This window comes from Littorina saxatilis, linkage group LG10 (assembly GCF_037325665.1).
Source record: "Littorina saxatilis isolate snail1 linkage group LG10, US_GU_Lsax_2.0, whole genome shotgun sequence".
NCBI lineage: Eukaryota > Metazoa > Mollusca > Gastropoda > Littorinimorpha > Littorinidae > Littorina > Littorina saxatilis.
In genome coordinates this window covers 42739666-42766327 of record NC_090254.1, presented here as the reverse complement: position 1 = coordinate 42766327, position 26662 = coordinate 42739666, and the positions used below count along the sequence as shown (strand labels likewise).

The window sequence follows — 26662 nt, the reverse complement described above, 5'->3', positions numbered from 1 at the left end:
CAGTAAATAAATCTCAACCTTCTTCAACTTTGTTTAACAGCTTCTTTTGCTTTGATGTTTTACACTCTTTTTTTTTAAAGAAACACAAACTGATCATAATAGTTTTTTAAATTTAAAATGATGGAATTCATGAGAGATTATGGCTGTTAATATCATGCAGTTTGTTCAAAGCAAACTTATTTCTACAAGAAAATACAAACTAAAAGGTTAGCATGATCTGCTTTTTGCTGTTTGATTCAAACTATGCAGATCAGAAATGGATGTCTCATCACAGAATTACGGTAAGTAGACTGGCTCAATACCTCCATCAAAACATCCCATACCCACATATATTTGAAACTCAATAATCAGATTATTTATTCTTTCAGTCAGTTTTACAACTCTCTTACAAATTCATTCATGTTCCCATTTGTTGCTCATTGGCAAGAATGGGCCATGGGACATTGACCCGAGGTCTCAGTTGGTCTCCCCCCTTTCCCCGTCGCGATATAACCTTGAACGGTTGAAAACGACGTTCAACACCAAATAAAGAAAGAAAGAAAGTCTCAGTTGGTGAGCACACACTCACAGAATACTACACATCAATTCATTATTGAGTTGTCGTTCTAACTGCCCCTACCCAACCCCTCATATCCCCTCCCCCCTCCCCCTCCCCCACTTCGAGGGCAGTCCTTCAATTGTGACAGCAATAGGTGAGAAGATGACAGCCGCGGACCACTTGACTTGCACGCACTACTGACTACAGACTACCACCCCTGACTCTTGATGTGTGACTAATGGTGTGCGTGACTAATGGCGTGCATGTTCCGCGTGTGCTGCGTAATTACGAACTTTGACACTCACTGGTTAAAAGGTCAAAGTCGTTATTGACCCTAAGTTGGTAGGTCGGTTGTCGGAAAAAGGAGGGCGTCGTTCTTGGGAGGTTAGTTACAGTGTGAAACGCATCTGTGCCGAGAAATTCGATCGGCAAAAGGAGGGGGTCGTTCTTGGGAGAGGTCGTTATGGGAGCTTCCACTTCACATGGCAAATCACTGGCTACTGATTATCAAAGAAACAAATATTTCATTGGTAAAACAAAATTCACAAAAAATCTCCTACGGTCTCAGATACAATGACAATGTCTACCCACTCTTTTTTATGTTCCTTTTCTTTTTATTTCAAAAAGGAAATCGCGCTGTACGTTTAAAGCTACTATAGAGCAAATAATAACAGAATTGCTTTGCCTCACACTTTCACTTTAAAGTGTTCATGTATTTACATGGTATTTCAATTCAAATAGTCGTTTGAGTACAAAGTTCACACCTACAAGAAGGCTTAAAATAGTCTCACTATTTAACATGAAATTCTCTTTAGCAGCAACTGTTGAAACGTTCTCTCACAAAGACCTGAATCACCTGAAAGTTGCGTTATCTGTTGCAACATGTAAGACACTAACACTGACAGACCTGCCTACCCCTGAAATGTACCATGTGTAGTTTTGGGTGTGAAAATAAGGCAAATGTGTAGTTTGGCAGGTGAATGTGTAGTATTTCAATTTGATCAACCCAAACCGCAAAACAGAACAGTTACTTATACCGTACTAAAACAAACACTCAACACTCCAAACAAAACTATTACAATGTGAACAATACTCCTCATACAAATACAAACAAAGCCCCCACAAAAATACAAGCCAAGCATTAAGTTTATTTGTTAAGAAAAAAATTATTAACTAGTTTGGAACATTTGCATGGGTGAAACTGATCAGAATTAAAAATAAGGAAAATGAGGCCGGGGTCCAGGGGCCGCCCACGCCCTGGTGTGGTGCAGGGGCAACGCCCTCTTAGGAGGCCCAGGGGGGCGAAGCTCCCCGGAAGAAAACGAAAAATAGGCTTTTTAAGGGTAAAAGTAGGCCTCTCCTGGTATCTCAAACACACAAATTTGCACAGAAAACAATGATAACAAATGCCAAGCTATAGTCCGATAATTTGCGCGCTCAGGGAAACAAAGATTCAGCGATGTCCGGTCACCGTGTTAGAGAAAATACAGATCGGATCGCCGGCGGAAAAAAAAATCAAAATAAGGAATTTTTTATTTGACCAATTTCATTTGGCGGATTTCCGCCCTAAGGCGGAAAAGTTTCACCAATGCATTTGTTAAAAAAAAAAGCTATGTTGAGGGGTATGCAGTTCATATACAGTGGGACCCCCTATTCAAGACCTGTGACAATCTGAGAACATCAAGTCACAAAAAGTAGGGACTGGGAGTATGTGTATCAACATGAAGGCAAATTTGCATATAAACAGAACAGGTTTGCGTCGGCATTAATAATAATATGGCAGGTCATTGCCTCTGCTCTGGTTACCGATCTCTCAAAAGTGAGCTTGTCTTGGTCTTCTTTCCCTGGCACGGGTTTCTTCACAAAACAGTCCAATTTTTCCTCTGCTTTGGTCGGGATTTCTCGAATTCCTCATGAGAAGTGCTTTTCTTGTGGCGGTTACATAGAGCTTAAACAATGACCACGAGTTGATTACTGGAAAATAAACCACGAGTGGGTATTTGCAGCCGCTTGGTAATTCACGAGTGTGCGGAGCACACGAGTGAATTACCAAGCGGCTGCAAATACCCACGAGTGGTTTATTTTCCAGTAATCAACGAGTTGTCATTGTTTAAGCTATTTATACAACGACCAACACGGGTCGAACATGCAGTCATGCAGACGACATTTTGTAGGCAATTTCATTTCAGCCTAATCACTCAGAGTGTCAAATGCGCGTCATTCAAATAGTCCCTATTCTTTTACTTTATTCTTAGTCTCCGACTCGTCGGCATTATACTTGTCTCGTCTAAATATCGGACCCCATTGCTACGAGTAAAACACAATAGCGTTTATATAGCTATTCTAACATTACATTCTGAGTTAAAATCATGTTTTTGTCAGCAGCAAGGACCAGAATGGTCCATGTCGTTGATTGCAGACGACGGTTCCCTTTCCGCATGAAGCCACGGAAATAACCGAACATTGAAAAACCCACGGACATGTATTACGGAGAAAACTCGGGATAACCGGATGTTTAGCATTACGTCAATATGCTAGGAATCCTATGACGTCATGACGTATCATACTTGCCTACGTAGATTGTATACATGTTCGAAAGTCTGACTGTTGTGAATTCGCGTGGTGAAGACTGCGGTAAATCTGTAGATGATAAGAGAACAAGGATTGTCTCAGAAGAAACGACTAAATGTTTCAGACCGGAAACTTCATTTCAACATTGCACTATATAATGGACGTTCTATGTGACAGGAGAGTTTGCTGATTTTGTGTTAAACATTGGAGAGATCGTCTGCTAGAATCAGAGATAGGTCGCTTCAGATTGCAGCTTCTGGAAATTTGCAAGGTTTGTTGCCTGTTAAAGAACTGGATTTTACACGTAATGTATGTCATGTACAGTAAGCAACAACAAAAACACACACAAAGCAAATGGCATTGTCTGTCGACTAGGCATACACGTCAGCCATTGTTGTTACAGTTTTGAGTCAACATTGTACGTATTCTTCCGCAACAGGGTCCAATCATCTGGGTTTCAAATGTTCTAAAAATAAATTCTAGTGTTGATTATTTTTTAGCCCTCTTTATTCTTACTTCGAATAATCCACGTGTGATTTTGGGGTTTAATCAAAGTAGTTCGTTCTAATTTCTCACTTGTCTAAAAATAATCAACTAGATTTAATCCACCCCTCGGTTGCATTGCAGGAGTTGTATAAACGGTCGTAAAGCCCACTGTGCTTCTCTGAAAAAGCCGTGTTGCACACAGTGCAGTGGGCAAAATGCTTCCCTTTTCTCCACGAAACTAGGCATGGATGCTCCTCATAGTACTTTGGCAGAAAAGCCTTGCTGGGAGTTTGACCAAGCTTCTTTTTTTTGCTCCGTGGCGGTTGATCGCCAAAGTCTTCTGAATCCGTGTTCGTCGCTGTAGCCATTTTTTTCCCTCCAGAAAGAATGAGCTACGAAGTGACCGCGTTCAGAAAAGTATGTGCTGAAACGCCCGCGATAGTTGTAATAACACCTGCAAGACCAACTGACTACGCTACTCTCGCGGGCGCCGGGCATGTTTTGCACGCAGTACACAACCGGTTAGTACAAATTATGGATCGGAACTCGCTCGCGTTTTTGCGTATTCAAAATGTCAAAATGTGTAGTCGAAACGAAACGTTTGCGTAGTATAAGACAAGCATGCGTAGTTGCGTAGTTTGGGGACCAAAATCGTAGTTTACTACGCTCAATGTGTAGTGTAAACAGGTCTGTAACACATCAAAGCAGCCCTGAGTATCAATTTAGAGAAGAAAAAAATACTCTGTAAACAGACAAGGAATACAACAGTTTCCTCTGTACACAACAAACATGAACACTGACCTTTGAGAGGGATTACACATTTTCATTCCAATGCTGCCAAATAGTACATTTCTCTTGCAAGTGTACAGGGAGCTGTTGTTCATATTTGTCACACAACTTTCTTTCTTTCTTTATTTGGTGTTTAACGTCGTTTTCAACCACGAAGGTTATATCGCGACGAGGGAAAGGGGGGAGATGGGATAGGGGAAAGGGGGGAGATGGGATAGAGCCACTTGTTAAGTGTTTCTTGTTCACAAAAGCACTAATCAAAAAATTGCTCCAGGGGCTTGCAACGTAGTACAATATATGACCTTACTGGGAGAATGCAAGTTTCCAGCACAAAGGACTAAACATTTCTTACATACTGCTTGACTAAAATCTTTACAAACATTGACTATATTCTATACAAGAACCACTTAACAAGGGTAATAAGTGAAGAATTTTATGGGTAAGAAAAGGAAAGTAAAAGGACTTTGGGGAGGCAGAAATAAAGAAACAAGAAAAAGATCCTAATTAGGTTCACGGCATCGAGAGTGATGCGACCTTCTCTCAGAAGTTAGTAGAGAAGGCTCCCCCATCCACCACCCGGGGGACGCGCCTCTACGCCAATTAGGGGGCGTGTCACACAACCGATTACTATCATAACTGACATAAAACAAGAGATATGCTTGGACAAGCTTTCTTTCTTTATTTGGTGTTTAACGTCGTTTTCAACCACAAAGGTTATATCGCGATGGGGAAAGGGGGGAGATGGGATAGAGCCACTTGTCAATTGTTTCTTGTTCACAAAAGCACTAATCAAAAATTTGCTCCAGGGGCTTGCAACATAGTACAACTTGGACAAGCTACTCTGTAGCAACCATGAACAATGGAAATGTATACATGTAATTCAAAACACATTTTTCACCACAAAATCCTATGTTGTATCAACATATACATAAAGGCAACAATTGTCAAAACAAACAACCAATGAGAAGAAAAGTATGTATGCAGGCCTAACAACAGAACATCACACAATTACATAAATGTTCTTTCAATGACTGCACACACAAAAATGTATTTGACAACATTTCTTTCTTTATTTGGTGTTTAACGTCGTTTTCAACCACGAAAGTTATATCGCGACGGGGAAAGGGGGGGAGATGGGATAGAGCCACTTGTTAATTGTTTCTTGTTCACAAAAGCACAAATAAAAAAATTGCTCCAGGGGCTTGCAACGTAGTACAATATATGACCTTACTGGGAGAATGCAAGTTTCCAGTACAAAGGACTTAACATTTCTTACATACTGATTGACTAAAATCTTTACAAACATTGACTATATTCTATACAAGAAACACTTAACAAGGGTAAAAGGAGAAACAGAATCCGTTAGTCGCCTCTTACGATATGCTGGGGAGCATCGGGTAAATTCTTCCCCCTAACCCACGGGGGGTACATTTCTTCACAATAAAAATTAAAAATCAATGATTCATTGATAAATAAACTATGATATGTGCAATGGTCAATAGTGTATCTTGATTCAAAAAGCCATGAAAATACTCAGTGTGCACCTAGCATGATGTATTAAGTACAAAATCATTTTTCACAAAATGGCAGGAATCCGAATGGCATTAATCAGGACACGAAATATATATGCACCATAAAATAGTATGATATGTAGAGAATACAGACGACAAAGGCTGTCCCTGCAGATATCACTGATAAATAATCCAGGGTTCAAGTGCATTTTACATTTAAGTTTAACATTCACAACTCCTTGAAAATAAAAGAACCTATATTAGTGTTTAGCATCATTAAGTCAATCACCTGAGTATATAAAGAGCACTGCAGCAGTTGGAAATTAATTTGTAGTATTTAAAGGCTCCACAGTTAAAAAAACCCTGAAAACTATAAAAAATACTAAAACATTAATTACAAAAAAGTCAGTTAATACCAGAACAGCTGTTACAAAAAATAACACAATAAACATGGTTCCAATGAAAAAGTAGTTTTTTTCTCAAATATCAGGCAAAATGACAAAAATACAGAATCTACGATTGCTTATAGAATACAAGTTTGTTTTCTCCCAAATCAAACATGATTACTACCAAATACTGAAAGCAGACCTGGGAACCCCTGAGTATTCTCAAACAAACTTGGTGTATTTTCAGAAAAATGAGCGTACTCCACACAGCATTTGAACATCCATGATTCAAACATGCTTCACACGCGTCCGCCACATCGTTAATTAAGTTTACCTATACATGTACATTTAAAACAAATCCTTTTTTCAATTTTTACTGACAAAAACTGTAATCATGTGTTAAAATACTGGATCGGCTTCAAGATGGGCTTGTGAATAAAAGTAGTCTAGGAATTTTTCTCGTCGTATTTTTTTCCCACTGACCGTACTGATCGTATTCTCGACAATCATGCGTACAGAATACGGCGAAATCGTATGGGTTCCCAGGTCTGTGAAAGGAGCAAAACACAAAGCAAGAAAAACCCAGCTAGCTTGAAAAATATGAACACAAGTATTATGCACATCTCAGACACCCTTATCTTCAGCATTTCAAGTATGCAGAATTATCTATGAACAAAATCTACATAAATAAATATATATCAAACATATCTAATTTTAGCAAATAATTTTCATCCAAACCATTTCTCGTTCTGAGTACTGACATAACTAAAAAGATTAAGGTCTTATTTTTGCATCAATAAATCAGTACTAGCCTGTAAAATATTGTGTACATGGATATACTTTCTTTATCAGCACTGCCTCTCTGTTACGCATCTTATTTCATTCTGTCGAATCTTTTTTTTAAAGAATAATTGTACATTGCCCGTCATCTCACTGGTGAGTACATGCAACAATAAAAAAATACTGTAGACTGACAGAAACAGCTTCAATTTTCATGTAGTCTTCTTTCGCCTTTCTGCCACTGAGAGCGCATTTATCAATGAAACTTTGCCATAGACTGACGGAAACGAATGCCGATTTCATTTCATCATCTTTCACCTTTCTGCCACTGAGAGCGCATTTATCAATGAAACTTTGCCATAGACTGACGGAAACAAATGCCGATTTCATTTCATCATCTTTCACCTTTCTGCCACTGAGAGAGCATTTATCAATGAAACTATGCCATAGACTGACGGAAACAAATGCCGATTTCATTTCATCATCTTTCACCTTTCTGCCACTGAGAGCGCATTTATCAATGAAACTTTGCCATAGACTGACGGAAACGAATGCCGATTTCATTTCATCATCTTTCACCTTTCTGCCACTGAGAGCGCATTTATCAATGAAACTTTGCCATAGACTGACGGAAACGAATAACGATTTCATTTCATCATCTTTCACCTTTCTGCCACTGAGAGCGCATTTATCAATGAAACTTTGCCATAGACTGACGGAAACAAATGCCGATTTCATTTCATCATCTTTCACCTTTCTGCCACTGAGAGCGCATTTATCAATGAAACTTTGCCATAGACTGACGGAAACGAATGCCGATTTCATTTCATCATCTTTCACCTTTCTGCCACTGAGAGCGCATTTATCAATGAAACTTTGCCATAGACTGACGGAAACGAATGCCGATTTCATTTCATCATCTTTCACCTTTCTGCCACTGAGAGAGCATTTATCAATGAAACTTAGCCATAGACTGACGGAAACGAATGCCGATTTCATTTCATCATCTTTCACCTTTCTGCCACTGAGAGCGCATTTATCAATGAAACTTTGCCATAGACTGACGGAAACAAATGCCGATTTCATTTCATCATCTTTCACCTTTCTGCCACTGAGAGCGCATTTATCAATGAAACTTTGCCATAGACTGACGGAAACGAATGCCGATTTCATTTCATCATCTTTCACCTTTCTGCCACTGAGAGCGCATTTATCAATGAAACTTTGCCATAGACTGACGGAAACGAATGCCGATTTCATTTCATCATCTTTCTCCTTTCTGGCAATTATGAAACCATGCATACAAGGCAGACTGACTGACAAATGTCTGCAATTTTCATTTTATCCCCTTTCCCCTTTCTTGCTCTATCAACATCTCATGCAAATACACTTTCTTTCTTTCTTTCTTTATTTGGTGTTTAACGTCGTTTTCAACCACGAAGGTTATATCGCGACGGGGAAAGGGGGGGAGATGGGATAGAGCCACTTGTCAATTGTTTCTTGTTCACAAAAGCACTAATCAAACATTTGCTCCAGGGGCTTGCAACGTAGTACAATATATTACCTTACTGGGAGAATGCAAGTTTCCAGTACAAAGGACTTAACATTTCTTACATACTGCTTGACTAAAATCTTTACAAACATTGACTATATTCTATACAAGAAACACTTAACAAGGGTAAAAGGAGAAACAGAATCCGTTAGTCGCCTCTTACGACATACTGGGGAGCATCGGGTAAATTCTTCCCCCTAACCCGCTGGGGGAACTATTTACATAACAATGTCAGCATATAAGTACATAGGTTATATATATACCTGTCTTTCTTCACTGCTAAAGTTATAAGTATATGCATCGCCCAATAAAAAACTTACTGGCTTCTTCTCTTTTCATTTTTTTCTTTGATCATCAAAAAGCTGTATATCAAATCAACAAAAAGTGAAACTCGTTTATCTTGAATTTAAACATTTTGTATAATGACTCACAACACTAAAGACTGTCTGCTAAAAGTACAGAACAAATAAACAAAGAACAGAAGCACATTAAAACTATAAAAACTATACAAGGCTTTAATCAATTAAGAAAGGCTTTGTCAACTGTATACATCATCAAAAAGTACTGTTCTTTTTCTTTATTTGGTGTTTTACGTCGTTTTCAACCACGAAGGTTATATCGCGACGGGGAAAGGGAGGAGTTGGGATAGAGCCACTTGTCAATTGTTTCTTGTTCACAAAAGCACTAATCAAAAATTTGCTCCAGGGGCTTGCAACGTAGTACAATGTATGACCTTACTGGGAGAATGCAAGTTTCCAGTACAAAGGACTTAACATTTCTTACATATTGCTTGACTAAAATCTTTACAAAAATTGACTATATTCTATACAAGAAACACTTAACAAGGGTAAAAGGAAAAACAGAATCCGTTAGTCGCCTCTTACGACATGCTGGGGAGCATCAGGTAAATTCTTCCCCCTAACCCGCGGGGGGTACACAACATGATAACATACCAGGAAAAAAAAAAGTTTCTGCATACTAAGCAGAACATACATGTACAACCGCTTTCTGGTCACACTGAATCAGCAATCTTGAAGTAATCTACCAGAGATTCAAAGAGATGACAAGCTCTTGCACCAATTGCTGAAAGATTATGACATTAACGTCTTGCAACAATTGCTGACTAATTATATCAAGCTCTAGCACCAATTGCCAAAACAGAAGGTACAGAATTTACAGAAAATGTGCACAGGGATATATAGTGGGAAGCAACATAATATTTTCAGTTGCTTTTACTTGTTAAACTAATTTAGTACATATACTGTATTTTCGAGACTTAAAGGCACTTGCATGTAAAAGGCTTTTAAGATTAAACTGAGGTTGAAATGAGAATCATTCACACAATAGGCGCTTCCAAAGTATTGGCCGTAAGTCATAGAAAGTATACAGAGTGACATATATGCAGTGAGATCAAAGCCCCTACATTCTAATAGCTAGTTGGCCTTGTGGCCTCGGGTCAACGACTGATATTTTCAGCTGAAACCATGGACAATTTATCCTGGACCGCCAACTAGCTCTCTCTCCGCTCTTTCTCTCTGTTACAAGGTAGCGGCCTCTCGCATTTAGGAACCTACGCTTACATGGCCTTTCAGATATCAGGGGGATCTCATATCCGGTGTCGACTGTAAACATGGACGAAGTTGCCGAGGTAAGTTCTGAAAATGTTAAAATAAACTCAGCAAAAGTGCATATGGAACATGTTTTTCGATGAGTTTCGTTAAGTTTGGAGTTTTGGAAAATCCAGTTCATTGTCACCTCCCATTGTCACAAATAACTGGAGCGTGCTTTCTTTTCACTGTCTTCGAATCGCTGGCCTTTCAAACCGGACGCTAACCGCCCCTGAAAGTCGAGCGTCGTAACCTCGAAGGGTCACGTGACAAGTTGGCGGTCCAGGCTATTTAGTCTATGGCTGAAACCAACAGCTAGCCCAGCTCTTAACAGACCCGGGGTTAAGGGCAGAGTCTTCAACTATGAGACTGACGCCTTTGATGTCTATCTTTCTTTCTTTATTTGGTGTTCAACGTCGTTTTCAACACGAAGGGTTATATCGCGACGGGGAAAGGGGGAAGATGGGATAGAGCCACTTGTCAATTGTTTCTTGTTCACAAAAGCACTAATGAAAAATTTGCTCCAGGGGCTTGCAACGTAGTACAATATATTACCTTACTGGGAGAATGCAAGTTTCCAGTACAAAGGACTTAACATTTCTTACATATTGCTTGACTAAAATCTTTACAAAAATTGACTATATTCTATACAAGAAACACTTAACAAGGGTAAAAGGAAAAACAGAATCCGTTACGACATGCTGGGGAGCATCAGGTAAATTCTTCCCCCTAACCCGCGGGGGGACTTTGATGTCTGCTAGGAAACTTTACCATGGTCATAGTAGAAGAAACATGCACATTACTGTTATGCTTCTTTGTGTAGCGATATGTGTACATGTGTACTAGCTGTCATACACAAGGCGATACCAAGCGATAGGGTGCAGGGGTCAAAGTTGAGGAGAGAATGTGCACCTTATAGTCCTGAAAGTACTGTATGTGCAGAGATTTCAATCCTGTCGAGTCCAAAAATTTCAAAATGTAAAAACCACTAAATTTTCACCGTCAGCTGTTTCCAGCCCAATCCGCCTCATGAAAACAGTTAGCCGCACCATCTAAGATCTGGACCCACACTTGGTCACATACCAAAAATGAACAGCCTGGATGCTCTTTGTGAAGTGTTATTTTTGTGAAAGGAACTGGTGCCTTTTTCGGAAATTAATTCATCATACAATTCCAACTCACAACAGCAAGCAGTCAGGGTGTTGATTTTTGGTATGTGACTGAGTGGAGGGATGGTCTTATCCTATAATCAAGAAAGCCTGGCCAGATCTCAGACAGTGCGGTTTTCACCAGGCAGATTGGACCTTTGACTGGAAAATCTGTTGTGCGACCCCCCCCCCCCCCCCCCCCCCCCCCCCTTCAGGACAGCCCTATTAAAGACTCCCTCCCTTTTAAGACCCTGTTTTTTCAGACTTCCTGTTCACAACCTCTGTAAATTGAGCCCCAATTTAACTCTCTCCCTTTTAAGACCAAATGTTCTCAGATTTTCGGCGGGGGGGGGGGGGGGGGGGGGGTGCCACTGTATTAGCTCTCATATATCCTTAGACGTGTTGATTCTGTCCATTATACCTTTCCTGCAACAAGACTATAAGGTCCCGTCTGTCAACATCTACCAACGCACTGCTGATGTTGCTTTCAGTGACACTACCGGGAGCTTCACTCGCCCATTTCTGAAGACATGTGTGGATCTGATTGGGAACAGAATGTGAATTTTCCAATTTCTTGTGATCAATGACAGTAGCAACACTGGAGGTCCAACCAGGCAGTGCGTGAATGAAGCGCTCCCACTCTGTTGCCAGTTCCTGAGATAGAAAGTTGAACCCCCGACCTGAAACAGACATGAATATGACACAATCAGCCTTGATATTAGGAGATCTCCATTTCAACTGATATAAATAATATTACCCCCTTGTGAGACCTCCAAAAATGTGAAAGCTATGAAAATGACACATCCGATTTGAGATTCTGAAATCTCCATAATCCACTTAAATAACTTATACAGTGGATCCTGGGCCCGTATAAGAACCTCCAAAACTCTGGGGAAATCAACTCTAAAACAAGTCGCGTAAGGCGAAAATACAACATTTAGTCAAGCTATGGAACTCACAGAATGAAACTGAACGCACTGCATTTTGTCACATAGACCGTAGTCCGCCGCTCGTGCAAAAGGCAGTAAAATTGACAAGCCTGTTTAGCGCCGTAGTGGTTGCGCTGAGCTGCATAGCACGCTTTTCTGTACCTCTCTTCATTTTAACTTTCTGAGCGTGTTTTTAATCCAAACATATCATATCTATATGTTTTTGGAATCAGGAATCGACAAGGAATAAGGTGAAATTGTTTTTAAATCGATTTCAAAAATTTAATTTTAATCAAAATTTTTATATTTTTTATTTTCAGAGCTTGTTTTTAATCCAAATATACCATATTTATATGTTTTTGGATCAGAAAATGATGAAGAATAAGATGAACGTAATTTTAGATCGTTTTATAAAAAAATCATTTTAATTACAATTTTCAGATTTTTAATGACCAAAGTCATGAATTGATCTTTAAGCCTCCAAGTTGAAATGCAATACCAAAGTCCAGGCTTCCTCGAAGATTGCTTGGCCAAAATTTCAATCAATTTTATTGAAAAATGAGAGTGTGACAGTGCCGCCTCAACTTTTACAAAAAGCCGGATGTGACGTCATCAAAGACATTTATCCAAAAAATGAAAACAAACGTCTGGGGATATCATACCCAGGAACTTTCATGTAAAATTTCATAAAGATCGGTCCAGTAGTTTACTCTGAATCGCTCTACACACACACACACACACACACAGACACACACACACACACACAAACACACACACACACACACACACACACACCACGACCCTCGTCTCGATTCCCCCTCTATGTTAAAACATTTAGTCAAAACTTGACTAAATGTAAAAAGGAGGGAGTCTTACTTAAAATGGCAGTCAGTTTACAGAGGTTATTAACAAACAAAAATTACCAAAAACGTGGTCTAAGAAGGGAGGGATTCTTAAATCGAGGGGGTGGGGTGTTCCACATACGGTCGACGCTATCAAAAACGCCGCCTCTCTCACATGCATTCACAGATCCCCGAGACCCACCATCACTTGAGGACGTTTCTTTGAGCACATTCCATTGTTTCCGCAATCACATGTTTCGCTAAGCATGATGCATTATGAGATGATTGTGTCGACTTGACGACACAGAGCGCGTGAGAGAAATATAGACCACTGTGGTACAGTAGCTTCAACTGTGATTATCTTGAAAGAGGAATAGAAAGATGAGAAACGGCTTCCGCGGATTGCAAGGCATAGCAAGTTTGAAGTAACTAGACAGCAACTCCTGGTGAGAACTATGAAAGCGCTGATTGGTAGTTGCCTTTCTGCGCAGGATGAGAATAGAACAGTGAGTGTGCAATTAATAATAACAATAATAATAATAAATAACTTTTCTATAGCGTGAGTCCCACCAATTGGCTCCAGGCACTTTACAAGTTCATTCAAAAACAAACCAGCACAAATTAAACGAGCATACAAAGCATACAAATTACAACCAAAGCACTAAACAAACTGGGCTTACAAGGCAAACATAGTTACACACACACACACACACACACACACATACACACACACACACACACAGTCACACACACACACACACACACACACACACACACAGTCATACCATTGACAGAGAGACCATACTGTACACACAGGGTAGAGATTTCCTTTCTCCGCTCTACAGACACCTCATACCCACCTTTTCTCAGGAGAAACTCATTTTTACAGCTTTTCTCTCTGAAATTTTCCACCATTCTCTGCCTGTCTAACCCTACGTGTGAGCCCCCTTTATCAAACACATACCCATGATGAATGCTTTGCTCCATTCATCTGGTGACTCTTCTTGGCTGCTCATCAATGGCTCTGAAGCTGGTCGTCCATTGGACTGGTTATCATTAGCTGGGGGTGGTGTGTATATCACAGGGGCATCCTCAGTTTTGCTGAAATACACCAAAATAATTCTTACAACAAAAGAGTCTTGGTCATCTGCAAGAAAAACATATTCAGGCATGGGAATTTGTTTGTTTGTTTGCTTAACGCCCAGCCGACCACGAAGGGCCAAGGCATGGGAATGGCTGAGAGAAAAAACCTTTAAAATCTAAGGGGGGTCCGTAAATCATTTGATTAATATACTTACCCAACTCACATAGTTAATTCCCTTCCACTTTCCCCGCTAGTGGGGTTGTTCTAAAAAAAAGAGGGAAGGATTTTCTCCGCTTTCTCGTGAATGAGTTAATATGGCGGCATGGGCAGGAAGTCATGTGACTTTGTCCTGTTTATAGGCAAGGTACCTCTTTTTTTTAGAGTTGCCTCCCTTGTTACCAAGGTGATGCGTTGCAGCGTTCTAGCACTAGACTGAAGTAAATTGCTATATGTGAGTTGGGATAAGATATGTAATTTAATTTGTTTTAAGGCTTGACCAAAATCTACGCATTCTTGACCAAATCCTGTGGAAGTTTTGTGAAAGTCAGTATCAAAACCAATTACTTGGCTCACCCAGACGAACAGAAGTCTATCATCTTTTCAAAATTAAGATCTGTTCTGTTTAAAGACGCTGAAGCGATTTGAGAATAGAAAATACTCTTGCCATTTTTAAGTTTGCATTTTTTCTTTTGAAAACAATGTTTTTCCTCTGAAATTTAATTTCTAAACCTTTAAAATTAGCGGATCCAAGGACCATTCCCATGCCTAAATATTGTCTGGCAGCTTTACAAAATAAAAATAAATAACCGGGTCTTTTTTCTTTTTACTTGCTTCAAAAGAATTGCGCCCTCTCAAAACAAAAGACTGAACAAAACACAAACTGGAAATTGATCAGCTGAGAGAGAAGCGATCATAGTGCCAATGAATAGTATGTGTCTCCTCCAATTTTCAGATTTTATGTTTGTATAAAAGGCATCATATTTAGCTGACACAGCAAAACACGCACATCAGAGATCGTTATTAGCTGTGATGCCATGATCACTTACCTCAACTGGTCAGTGGCAATGTTTGACTGTTTTGAGGGGGCACAACTCTGCCACATAATAATCCTGACAGAGTTACTTCCAAACATCATGAATTTCCTTCCGTTTGACAGTGTGCTGTCCGTTTATGTGTGTGCTCATATTTGCTGGACCTGATTTTTGAAAAAGCCTAAGAGGTGCAGGGTTACTTCTTCATACTAGAAAAGTAGAATGCTTACCTCTTTTCAAGGCAGACTATTACACAGAATAGACCAGCGAGGAGGAGTCCAAATCCCAGTACAATCATCAGAACCAGAGCCAGTTTCTGCTTACTATGCAAGCTACATTTCTTTTGTCCTGAAAAAAAAGAAAACTTGAGTTCAGTACAGTGTCTACATACACATGTCATGTACACAGTTGACGGCTAGATACTTGAAGTATATGAGGTGCATCCCTCTGCAAGGAAGTACAACACCCACAAAATTGCAAGGCCAAAAAAGATCACTTTTCAGTTCCCAAACAAACCCTATATTTTCCTCCGGACCCAAAACTTTTTTTGTACCCTTCAAAACAGATAAAAAATTAAAAAAATGACAAAACTCCATTTTGCAGAATTCACAGGTAACTCTTCTCCAACATCTGACGGACACAGTTCGAACGAGTTCCGGCCAATAAAAAGCCACACGTGCCTATGTAAAAAGAAAGAAGACTTTAATCTTTAAAAATTTTTTTTTTTAAAAACATTAAAAAAACATTTTCACAAAAACTACCGACCATATTTTTTTGCCTGTCATCAGAAACAAACCTTTCTTCTCCTTACCGTCACTGTTCCATAGGTTAAAACTGCAAGCAATAATCAACATTGGCTGACACTGTAAACTACAATGTTTTGTTCTTCCATATTTACAACATCACAATAATACTAACGTTTGGTGCTGGGAGTATTGTCAGAACAGCCGAACAGCAATGACCGATGAATTCTGAGCTAACTCGGAATGATCGACACACTCTTGAAATCCACAGCCAGACCAGCTTTTAACAACAAATTAATTGCAAATTTTATAGACTTACTTCCCTTCCTACACAAACTCTTCTTTCGTTTGATACCAAATTTGACCATTTTTCTTTTTGATTTGAAATACAAATTTCACAGAAACAGTGGTAAAGGGTTGAAGGGTTTTATCTCCGGACATAGCAATAGATAGCCAAAGGGACGAGCAACCTGACAATGTTGACTTTTTGTTAGAAGAAAGCTATTTTTTCCATGAGTCAAGCTATGAGGAGCGACCAACATAATGCAATATTTGTTGGAATTCATTCCTATAGCAAGCTCACAATGCATCTGCTTAAGTGAAACAAGTCTATTTGTCATCAATTTTTCTATGCAGGCTCGGACAGACAGCGTTGCGGCCTTCAGACAGATAGGTTGAGCCTAGAATGAAAAGCCGAATAGTCCATTTTTAGATTTTATGCACCAATGGCACATTAGTGAATCGAATCTGAGGCAGCATAGGTCAAAATGGGTTAAAGCAACCAGTCCTTTCTGTCTGTATTTCTTTATTGCTTAAACAGAACCCCAAGGACAAACATGACTCAACACTTTCCACCCCACCTATGTTGACCAAGTTTTTTTGTTGTTGCCGATACCAGCTCAGAATTGTAGTAACTGTGTAGGAACTGTGTATCAACACACTGGAATGCAGGCGTTAGATCGACGTTACAGGAAGCGACTGAAGTGAATGTGTGTATACGGATATATCCGTACTAAGTCAGATAGAGCCATATGAGTGGGTACGGATATATCCGTACATGGGAGACAATGAGTTAACATGTATACATACTCATGTAGATGTAGAGAGCGACAGCGGTGAGGGCTCCAACAACCACCAGTACCACATACACAATGACAAAAATTATCACACCTGGAAGAGACCTGGACTGTTCATCTGCAACAATTTTAACACAAAAGCAATGAAATGAAAATCAACAATGTGACAAATTAAAAATGAAAACGAAACAGATTTTTGTTGTTGAAATTTCAACTTAATAAACGAAGATTTTCCAAGCATCTACAACAGTTCATGTCAAGCATCACAGTATTGAATCATAAAAAAAGTGCCTGTGCACTGGGTAAACCCCCCTGTATGTGCAATGTCCGTTCCATATGATACTTTTTATATTTAGTCAAGTTTTGACTAAATGTTTTAGCATAGACGAGGAATCGAGGCGAGGGTGGTGGTGTATGTGTGTGACTGTGAGTACCGTATTTGACGGACTACAAACCGCGACTTTCTTTTTTTTTAAATCGCATTGCGGCTTATAAAAAGATGCGGCTACAACGTTACCTAAACTTGAATAGCATTTACCTAATGGAAGTCGCCGCGGATTTTCATTTCGCTCGATTAGCGATTACCGGTACTTTATTAGCTCTCTACTCAAGACTCGGCGCTTTTCTCTTTCTTTCGCCAATCTTCATTTGTCAACAAGTCGTCGTGACAAGATAGCGTACAGAGAAACACCGGATGTATCTGGATCTCGCGCGTGCGAGATTTCGGTTTTTTTTGGTGTCTTGCGATAGTTGGAGGAGCGAGAGCCGCCATGTTGTGTTTTCGTCTGCTCGAAATGTGCGCAAAAGTCGTAAATCATCCCCAAAAAGCTTATACCGGGCGGGACTACATGTGTGTGTTGGTTGGTTACAAATTGTGTGTGGGATATTTTTCTTCAAACTTTTTCACTTTTCTTCTTTGTTTCACTTGTTTATTCTCGGGGTCGATTTCGCCAAATACCGTACTTTCGTTTGCCAGGTTGTTTTGATTGATTGACACGATCTGATTATATTTTTTTCGACGGCGGCTAATATAGTGACGCGGCCTATACGTGGCTCGTCCCAATTTTTTTTTTTAAAGTCGGGGGTGCGGCTTATAAAACGGTGCGTCTTGTAATCCGTCAAATACGGTGTGTGTGTGTGTGTGTGTGTGTGTTTGTGTATGTGTGTGTGTGTGTGTGTGTGTGTGTATGTAGAGTGATTCAGAGAAAACTACTAGACAAATCTTCATGAAATTTCACCAGGGAGTTCCTGGGTATGATATCCCCAATTTTTTTTTCATTTTTTCAATAAATGTCTTTGATGACAATTGACATCATATCCGGCTTTTTGTGAAAGTTCAGGCAGCACTGTCACGCCTTCATTTTTCAATCAAATGGATTTAACTTTTGGTCAAGCAATTTTCGACGAAGTCCGGACTGTGGGATTGAATTTCAGCTTGGCAGCATAAAAAGTAGGCAATAAGTTTGCTCATTAAAGATGTCATTAAAATCAAAATTTCACAAACAGATTTTAAAATGATTGCATCGTATTCCTTAATTTCTCATGAATTCAAAAATATATATACATGTCATGTTTACTCTTAAGGGGGGACAGGGTAGGCAAGCACTTTTTTTTTTTATTTTGGAAACAGCTTGCTGCTTGTTTGATTTTTGCAAGCAGAATAACCTAATTAAGGGAAACCATTTTAAATTTTGAGTGAAAAGCAATTTTTGGGGGTTTTATTCACCAAAATGTGAGAAAAACGTTATAAAATGTGCTTTTTTTAAAATGTTGCAGTTTGTGAACCAGTGCATGTTTTGATCCAATTTTTCTTCTTTGCAGCAATATGTGTGTGTTTAATAATTCTGTGTATCGAAAAGCATTTCTAAGCAATATATTATTTTAATTTAGCATTTTCAGTTATCGGTTCAGTTCTGATAAGAAAAATACATGAGATCCTAACTGTCAGACTCTTAAAAACCCAACCAATGCACTGAACTCTTATTCCATACACAGAACTGATGCTGTACAACTCATAAACAACATATACAAAAACTGAACAAATCCATCAAGCCTTTCAAAAGTTGCAACATTTTAATTGTAGCGTTTTGTCTGAAAATTACATTCAGAGAAAACAGCATTTTAAAGATTTGAACCAGTACATAAAAAAACCAGTAGCACAGTGCACCCTGGATTCATATGTTTTTATCAGAATGACCACTTTACTATGTAGGGAAAAGGATTTGACAATCAAATTATCAGGATTTTTTTTATATACATCATATGAAAACAACCATCTTTGTTTGTACCGATATGAAAACATGAATCAGAACCAAACTGTCAGACTCATAAAAACCCAACCAATGCACTTAACTCTTATTCCATACACAAAACTGACGCTTTACAAATCATAAACAACATAAACAAAAATGAAACAAATCCATCAAGCCATTCAAAAGTTGCAACATTTTAATTACAGATGTTTGTCTGAAAATTACATTCAGAGAAAACAGCATTTGAAAGATTCCAACCAGTACCTCAAACTAGTAGCACAGTGCAGCCTGAATTGATATGTTTTTATAAGAATAACCACTTTACTATGATGGGGAAATGATTTGACGATCAAATTATCCAGACTTTTTTTAAAAAATCATTTGAAAACTCATCTATGTTAGTGCAGATATGAATCAAAACGAAACTGTCGGACTCATAAAAACACAAGGAATCCACTGTATTCTTATTCCATGCACAGAAATGGTGCTTCACAAATCATAAACAACATATACAAAATTGGAACAAATCCATCTAGCCATTCAAAAGTTACAACATTTTAATTACCACATTTTGTCTCAAATTACATGTAGAGAAAACAGCATGTAAAAGAGTCTCACTAGTACCCCGGTAAACTAGTACCACAGTAGAGCTTGAATTAATGGGGTGTTTTTTTTAACCAGAATAACACTTTAACTATGAAGGGGAAATGATTTGATAATCAAATTATCAGATTTTTTTGATTTAAAAAAAAATCATATGAAAACATTAAAAAAGTCAATTATCTGTGTTTGTGCTGATATGAAAATATTGATCAGAACCAAACTGTCAGACTCATAAAAACCCAACGGATGCACTGATTTCTTATTCCATTGCATAGAAATGATGCTTCACAAAATCATCAACAACATTACATAATTATATATACACAAATGGAACAAAGCTATCAAGCCATTCAAAAGTTGCAACATTTTAATTACAGTATTTCTGTGCTCAATCCTAACACTGCAGCAAATTTCTGTAAAGCTGAATGTCCCTTTCCATGTACCAACATGGTCATACGCGGATTATTTTAAATGCAACTTTACCACCCGAAGCGTTGCAAACACCGGGAGAAGAGTAAACAACTGCAGACTTGAATGGACACTCATATGCACTCCAGATGCAGGGCCTGTGCAAATCCTTGGGGTGATGCATCACCTTCTTTCATAATCAGACTGCTATCAGACAAGCATTCAGTACAGGATATAGACCTTTCAGCAATAGATTGAGCTGATCAATGTTGACAAAAGCCCAACACATGTCAGCGGAGTGACGTTGCACAGTACCAGTATCCATATCTGCTTGTGATGGGTCAGAAGATGGCAAAGTATCTGTATCTTCTTATGGTTGGTCAGAAGATGGCAAAGCTGATGTTTCTGCTGTGGAAGAGGGTAGTTCCGGTTTAGCAAACTTTTCCATCAGGTCAATCTTTCTCCTCGCTGCCACCACAGGAGGACTGGCTCTCCCCTTGCTCCAACCTAATAAATACACAAACACTGATTTAATATTTGATACAACTGTCCATGGTTTTTGTTTGTAATAAGCTGCAAATTTTAAGACTCAATATAAACGTCAACAAGTGCTTGTACTTTATTTTGCAAATGACCATGTTACATGGGGTGTGCCTCAACTTTTTGGCTAGGCCGGTAAATCAGAAATCCCAATCAGCCCCCAACCACTAAACCAGGCGGGTTTTCTTACAACCACCTCAGCGGCTCGTACCCACATATGTCGGTTGACGAACACACACACACACACACACACACACAAAAGACATTCATTAATTTAACAGTGACTCATACTCATTACATGTGGATTTGCACTACTTATTAATACCCAAACACACACAACTTAATGACAAAAAAGTGTATGTTTTAATATATATAATGATAAATAATTGAAAATAAAAGCAGCCACGAAAAAGCAAAAGAAATCAAAGTATTCTCACCCTGCCACACACTAAACCTCACTGAAGGTTATCCCATATACATACCGGCCCCTATCACAAAATTTACATGTCAAGTTTACTATGGGATTTGAGTAACCACACAATCACATACACACAGGAACTAATACTGAAACTAGCTGAATTATTTTCTTTCTTTCTTTCTTTCTTTTCATATTTTTCTTTTAAAATTAATTTATTTCATCACACTTGCTATGTATTTGCTTGTTTCTTGTCTGTTGTCTGTTTTGTGTGTGTGTGTGTGTGTGTTCTGTGTGTGTGTATACATTTTCAGATTTCCTAAACCTAGCACTGTTTGCAGGTGATCTTTATGCTTTTGATTCATGATGATGAGTTGCATCCCCAGTCCTTTAGTTTAACTCTTTTTTTTTCTTTGGTGAAGTAAATTGGATCTATTTTTTTATTCCTTAGTTAATGGAAAAGATTTGACAACAATATTGCTGTCAATGATAGGTTGGTCAGCCATGCTGGTGTAAACCAATCCTTTAGAATTAGAGAACGCTCTCTAGTAGGGTCGAACGTACTTATTTTCCTACGGTCAATGACCAGAAACAGAAACTGTGTCAGTCGTACATCGCTCAGATGCTGCTTCTCAGTTTGACCCCAGACAAAGAATAATGATGACATGTTACACCATAGTAAGCTCTCAAGGACTGGCCAGCGAAGAACAATAAAATAGGGGTTGTGAAGACGATATCACAGAGATGATTGAGGGTGGGGGGGGGGGGGGGGGGGGTGCGGGTGCGGCGACGGCATGGTCAGTAAATTAGATCAAGAAACCCGCAAAATACTTCAGACACAAACTGTTTATCATTTACCTGCAAACCCTAACACATTCTTGCAACAACAACAACATAACAATGAGCAATAAATCACGTTGTCAAACAAACAAGATCGAAAAGAGAAAGAAGCAAAACCCACCTCGTCGAGTCAAGAATCTTAGAATGTCGTCTGCTTCAATTCGATCATGTTGGTTCATTTCGGAGTGTTGTTACTTCCTTCTACTGTTCGCTGCTGCTGGTTCATCTTTCTCTGATATTTCTTGCCACTATGCCGAACATTTCCAATGTTAGGGTTGTTCTCCGCAGCTCAAAACTTTGAAAAATGCTGCTGAATCGGTGAAAAAGTCATGGATTTGTTGACACCGGGGGACTGATAAATTGTCTACTGCGCTTGCGCCAAATGCCTTTGACCTACATATATTTGCATATATTAATTCCGGGGTTTCGGTTGGAACGGATTCTCTCTCTTTGTGCCTATGTCAACGGAAATTCCCCAACGGTGATGACGTCATCTTGAAGAACGGAAATTTCCACACAGTTTGAACAGCGAAGGGCCATGTCATGTGCGCACATTTACCAGCACGGAGTATCCAAAGTAGACCATTTTTTCGATTTTTTTGATAAAACACAGACAAAAACAACAAAACATCGGTTTGAAAATGGTTTTATTTACATGAATACATGTCTAAAATGACAAAAGCAGATTATTGAATGCATTCCAGGATGTTCAAAGGTGTGAAAAATGCAACAACCCCAAAAAGGTGTATGAGACCAAAAATAACTAATTTTGCCTACCCGGTCTGCCCTTAAAATGTGCCCAGAATGACAGAAAATAGGTTAAGTAATTTCTGCGTTCATACGCTTCGCGGAGACGAGCGTTACCCGTCTCAGTATTTGGTTGTGGTTAGTCGAGGCTATATCTTAGTATAGTCTAGGCGATTACTGTTTTTTGGTGTTAATCTGTTACTTTGATGCCGACAGCTTGACTATATGTTTTTATATCGCTTCTCGTTCTTTCTTTCTTTATTTATTTGGTGTTTAACGTCGTTTTCAACCACGAAGGTTAATCGCTTCTCGTGACTTCTTTTATTGCACATTGAGGTTCTCTACTCACGCCCACCATGACTGATTTTCTGCATTATCATCAGTGGCAACGTGTGTTTTCTCAGATTTATCAAGTTCTAAAAAGATGGTTCTATATTTTTCAAATTTCAAAAATTCACATTAAAGGTAAAAATTACCTATAGTGGCAGGCGTTGTGACATTTGCGTCGAATGTGTAATTGCCGTTGCGACACTGTCTGTTGCTGGTGAGTGAGCAGATCTCGACAACTGTTGTACCAGAGGGGCAGTCGAAACATTTGCTGCACACGGGAGTGTCAGGGTCAGATTTGTCGACAAACTCGCTGCCTGCCTTGCACTTCTCACATGCTGTGTCATGGGTGAAATTGCCTGAGACAGAATACATACAATGTCATACAATTTTACTATCTTTTACTTGCTACAAACAGAAATTTGTCGTTAACAAAACTTGATAGTTGATGTTTACCCTGAACAATCAATCTTCAATAACTTAACAAGAAGGGCAAAGCCCATACGACTCACATGCTTGACCTTGACCTTTACATGACCTTGACCTTCAGGGTCAAGGTCAAATAACTAAACCTAGCAATGACATCATACACTAAGAACTGCTTTACACATTTTTCCTACCAAAATACATGTGACCTTGACCCAAGGTCATCCAAGGTCATGCAACACAAAGCTGTTAATTCAAGACATAGGAAGTACAATGGTGCTTATTGGCTCTTTCTACCATGAGATATGGTCACTTTTAGTGGTTCACTACCTTATTTTGGTCACATTTCATAAGGGTCAAAGTGACCTTGACCTTGATCATATGTGACCAAATGTGTCTTATGATGAAAGCATAACATGTGCCCCACATAATTTTTAAGTTTGAAACAGTTATCTTCCATAGTTCAGGGTCAAGGTCACTTCAAAATATGTATACAATCCAACTTTGAAGAGCTCCTGTGACCTTGACCTTGAAGCAAGGTAAACCAAACTGGTATCAAAAGATGGGGCTTACTTTGCCCTATATATCATATATAGGTGAGGTATTGAATCTCAAAAACTTCTGAGAAAATGGGAAAAATGTGAAAAATAGCTGTTTTTTAGGCAACATTTATGGCCCCTGCGACCTTGACCTTGAAGCAAGGTCAAGATGCTATGTATGTTTTTTGGGGCCTTGTCATCATACACCATCTTGCCAAATTTGGTACTGATAGACTGAATAGTGTCCAAGAAATATCCAACGTTAAAGTTTTCCGGACGTACGGACGGACGGACGGACGACTCGGGTGAGTACATAGACTCACTTTTGCTTCGCATGTGAGTCAAAAAGGTACTCAAGACAAAAGTACCACACAAAATGTTATTAATGGGAACCAAATCAAACTATGCACCCGAATACCCTTTTAAATGACCTGTCTGAAAAAAAATTACTGTTGTTGATAATACTGCTGTTGTGGGTGTTTCTGATGCCACACACTTCTTCATTGCTATAGGTCTGCTCTGTGTGTGTGTGTGCATGCGCGCGCACACATGCGTCTTTGTGTGTGTGTGTGTGTGTGAGTGTGAGTGTGTGTGTGTGTGTGTGTGTGCGTGCGTGCAAAATCTCAATGCTTTTAATATGAAATAAGCTTCAAACAGACTTAAGAAATGCATTCATAAAAACTGATTTTCTCGTGCCGTTAACACATGCCTATATTTATTACTTTAGACTGTTGGTACAGAGCCTTACCATTGTAGACGACACCCTCTCCTTCCGAGCATTTCGAATGTGGCTTGCATTCAAAATGCGGGTCGATAGGGTCAATGGGGTACCTGTGAAACCCTGGCTCACAGATGCACATGCGATTCGTCGCGGCGGTACAGGCCTGAGTCTCAACCCCATTTTTGGGGCACCCAGGTTTACACGCGGTGCAGTACTTATTGCCGTTTTCTTTGTCACTGAAATGGTGATCCCCACAAGGAACACAGGTCGGGTCCGTGAAACCCTCCGGCTCCGTACAATCTGTTTCCACTTTTGTTCCCACCGGACACTTAAGGCAGTAAATTCCATTGTCCAAAGAGTAAGTCTGCAGGGAAAACAAATGACAACAAGTTTTGAGTGAAAGTGATACCCCAATTTTAAGACTTAAAACAATTTGGCAAGTTGTCAGGTCTTAAAGAGGAGGGTGTCTTTAAATGAACAGAAGAACTGAAAAAGCAAGAAAGATGTATTAAATTAAGGAGCGGGGGGAGGGGGGGGGGGAGGGGGAGGGGGGGGGGGGGGGGGGAGGGGACTCAGGGCGTTGGTTGAATGTACAATGCTTAATGGAAGTTGCCAATTTCAGTTAACCCCCCCCAAATCATGCGATAATTTACAATATATGTCTACATGTTTGTATGTATCACAAATCTGCCACTGCAAATTTATTTTTACAATTAATGTGCATATTTTTCATTCAACATGTTAGGCCAGCTGACCTCAATCAAATGGAAGACCTGTACATGCACTGTCACAGTCAAGTCAATTTCATTTTATCTAAAAATGAAAAAGATCAATACATTGTACAGCCATTGTCTCAAAGGCACAAGAAAATATGTTGAACAACTTACAAGATCAACATCTGGTTGTAACTAAAACACAAGCCAAACAACACCAGGATTGAACTGAAGGAACTATTCTCACCTCCCTTTCAGCTGCACTCAAACAAAGCCAGCTGAGGTTGAGAAGACAGGCAATGACGCACAATGAATAACTGCATCCAAGTCCAATGTTTTTTGCCATCTGGGGGACAGAGTAAGGCAAAACTTCAATAAATCCATGTGTGTATTTCACATTTTCAGTCAAAATTCAAAGAGTAAAACAAACCAGTAACCACACAGATCAATATTAACTCAACCTCCAAAGTTTTCGAACACATTTTCCTTTAAACCAATACTTTGTCTTTGATAAATGAGCTTGATCAATAGTGTGAATCCAAAGCTTGACTATATATGTCTTTTATAGGTTACAACACAATGTTTTTTTATATGGCTTGTATTTCAAGAACCCAGCGGATGAATATCTAAGGACACACGAGCCTCTGGCGAGTGAGTCCATTTGATATTCCCGCTGGGTCATGACTGAAATACAAACCATATAAAAAAACATTGTGTTGTAACATGTATATATATTCCTTGAAGACCTAAAAGACAAAGTGCGATGAAAACATCAAGCTTTAGTTGTCGGTTCAGATGAGGCACTGAAGGCTTAACCTCTTCATACCTTATTCTAAAGGCACTTTCTTTCTTTCTTTATTTGGTGTTTAACGTCGTTTTCAACCACGAAGGGTTATATCGCGACAGGGAAAGGGGGGGGGGGGGGGGGGGATGGGATAGAGCCACTTGTTAATTGTTTCTTGTTCACAAAAGCACTAATTAAAAAATTGCTCCAGGGGCTTGCAACGTAGTACAATATATGACCTTACTGGGAGAATGCAAGTTTCCAGTACAAAGGA

The 26662-nt window shown here is 39.3% G+C and overlaps 1 protein-coding gene and 1 long non-coding RNA gene across 2 annotated transcripts; both read right to left on the bottom strand.

Moving 5' to 3' along the window:
- Positions 1–15480: 15480 nt before the first annotated feature.
- Positions 15481–25950, bottom strand: LOC138979080 (tumor necrosis factor receptor superfamily member 5-like). Its single transcript, XM_070351891.1, has 5 exons — positions 25852–25950; positions 24919–25255; positions 23355–23564; positions 17087–17191; positions 15481–15602 (listed from the first exon to the last, which is right to left on the bottom strand). Exons 1-5 carry the CDS (start codon positions 25948–25950, stop codon positions 15481–15483), a joined length of 873 nt encoding a protein of 290 aa, XP_070207992.1.
- LOC138978870 (uncharacterized) lies at positions 19128–22924 on the bottom strand. Its single transcript, XR_011459831.1, has 2 exons — positions 22253–22924; positions 19128–20843 (listed from the first exon to the last, which is right to left on the bottom strand). It is a non-coding gene; the product is annotated as an uncharacterized lncRNA (long non-coding RNA).
- Positions 25951–26662: the final 712 nt, after the last annotated feature.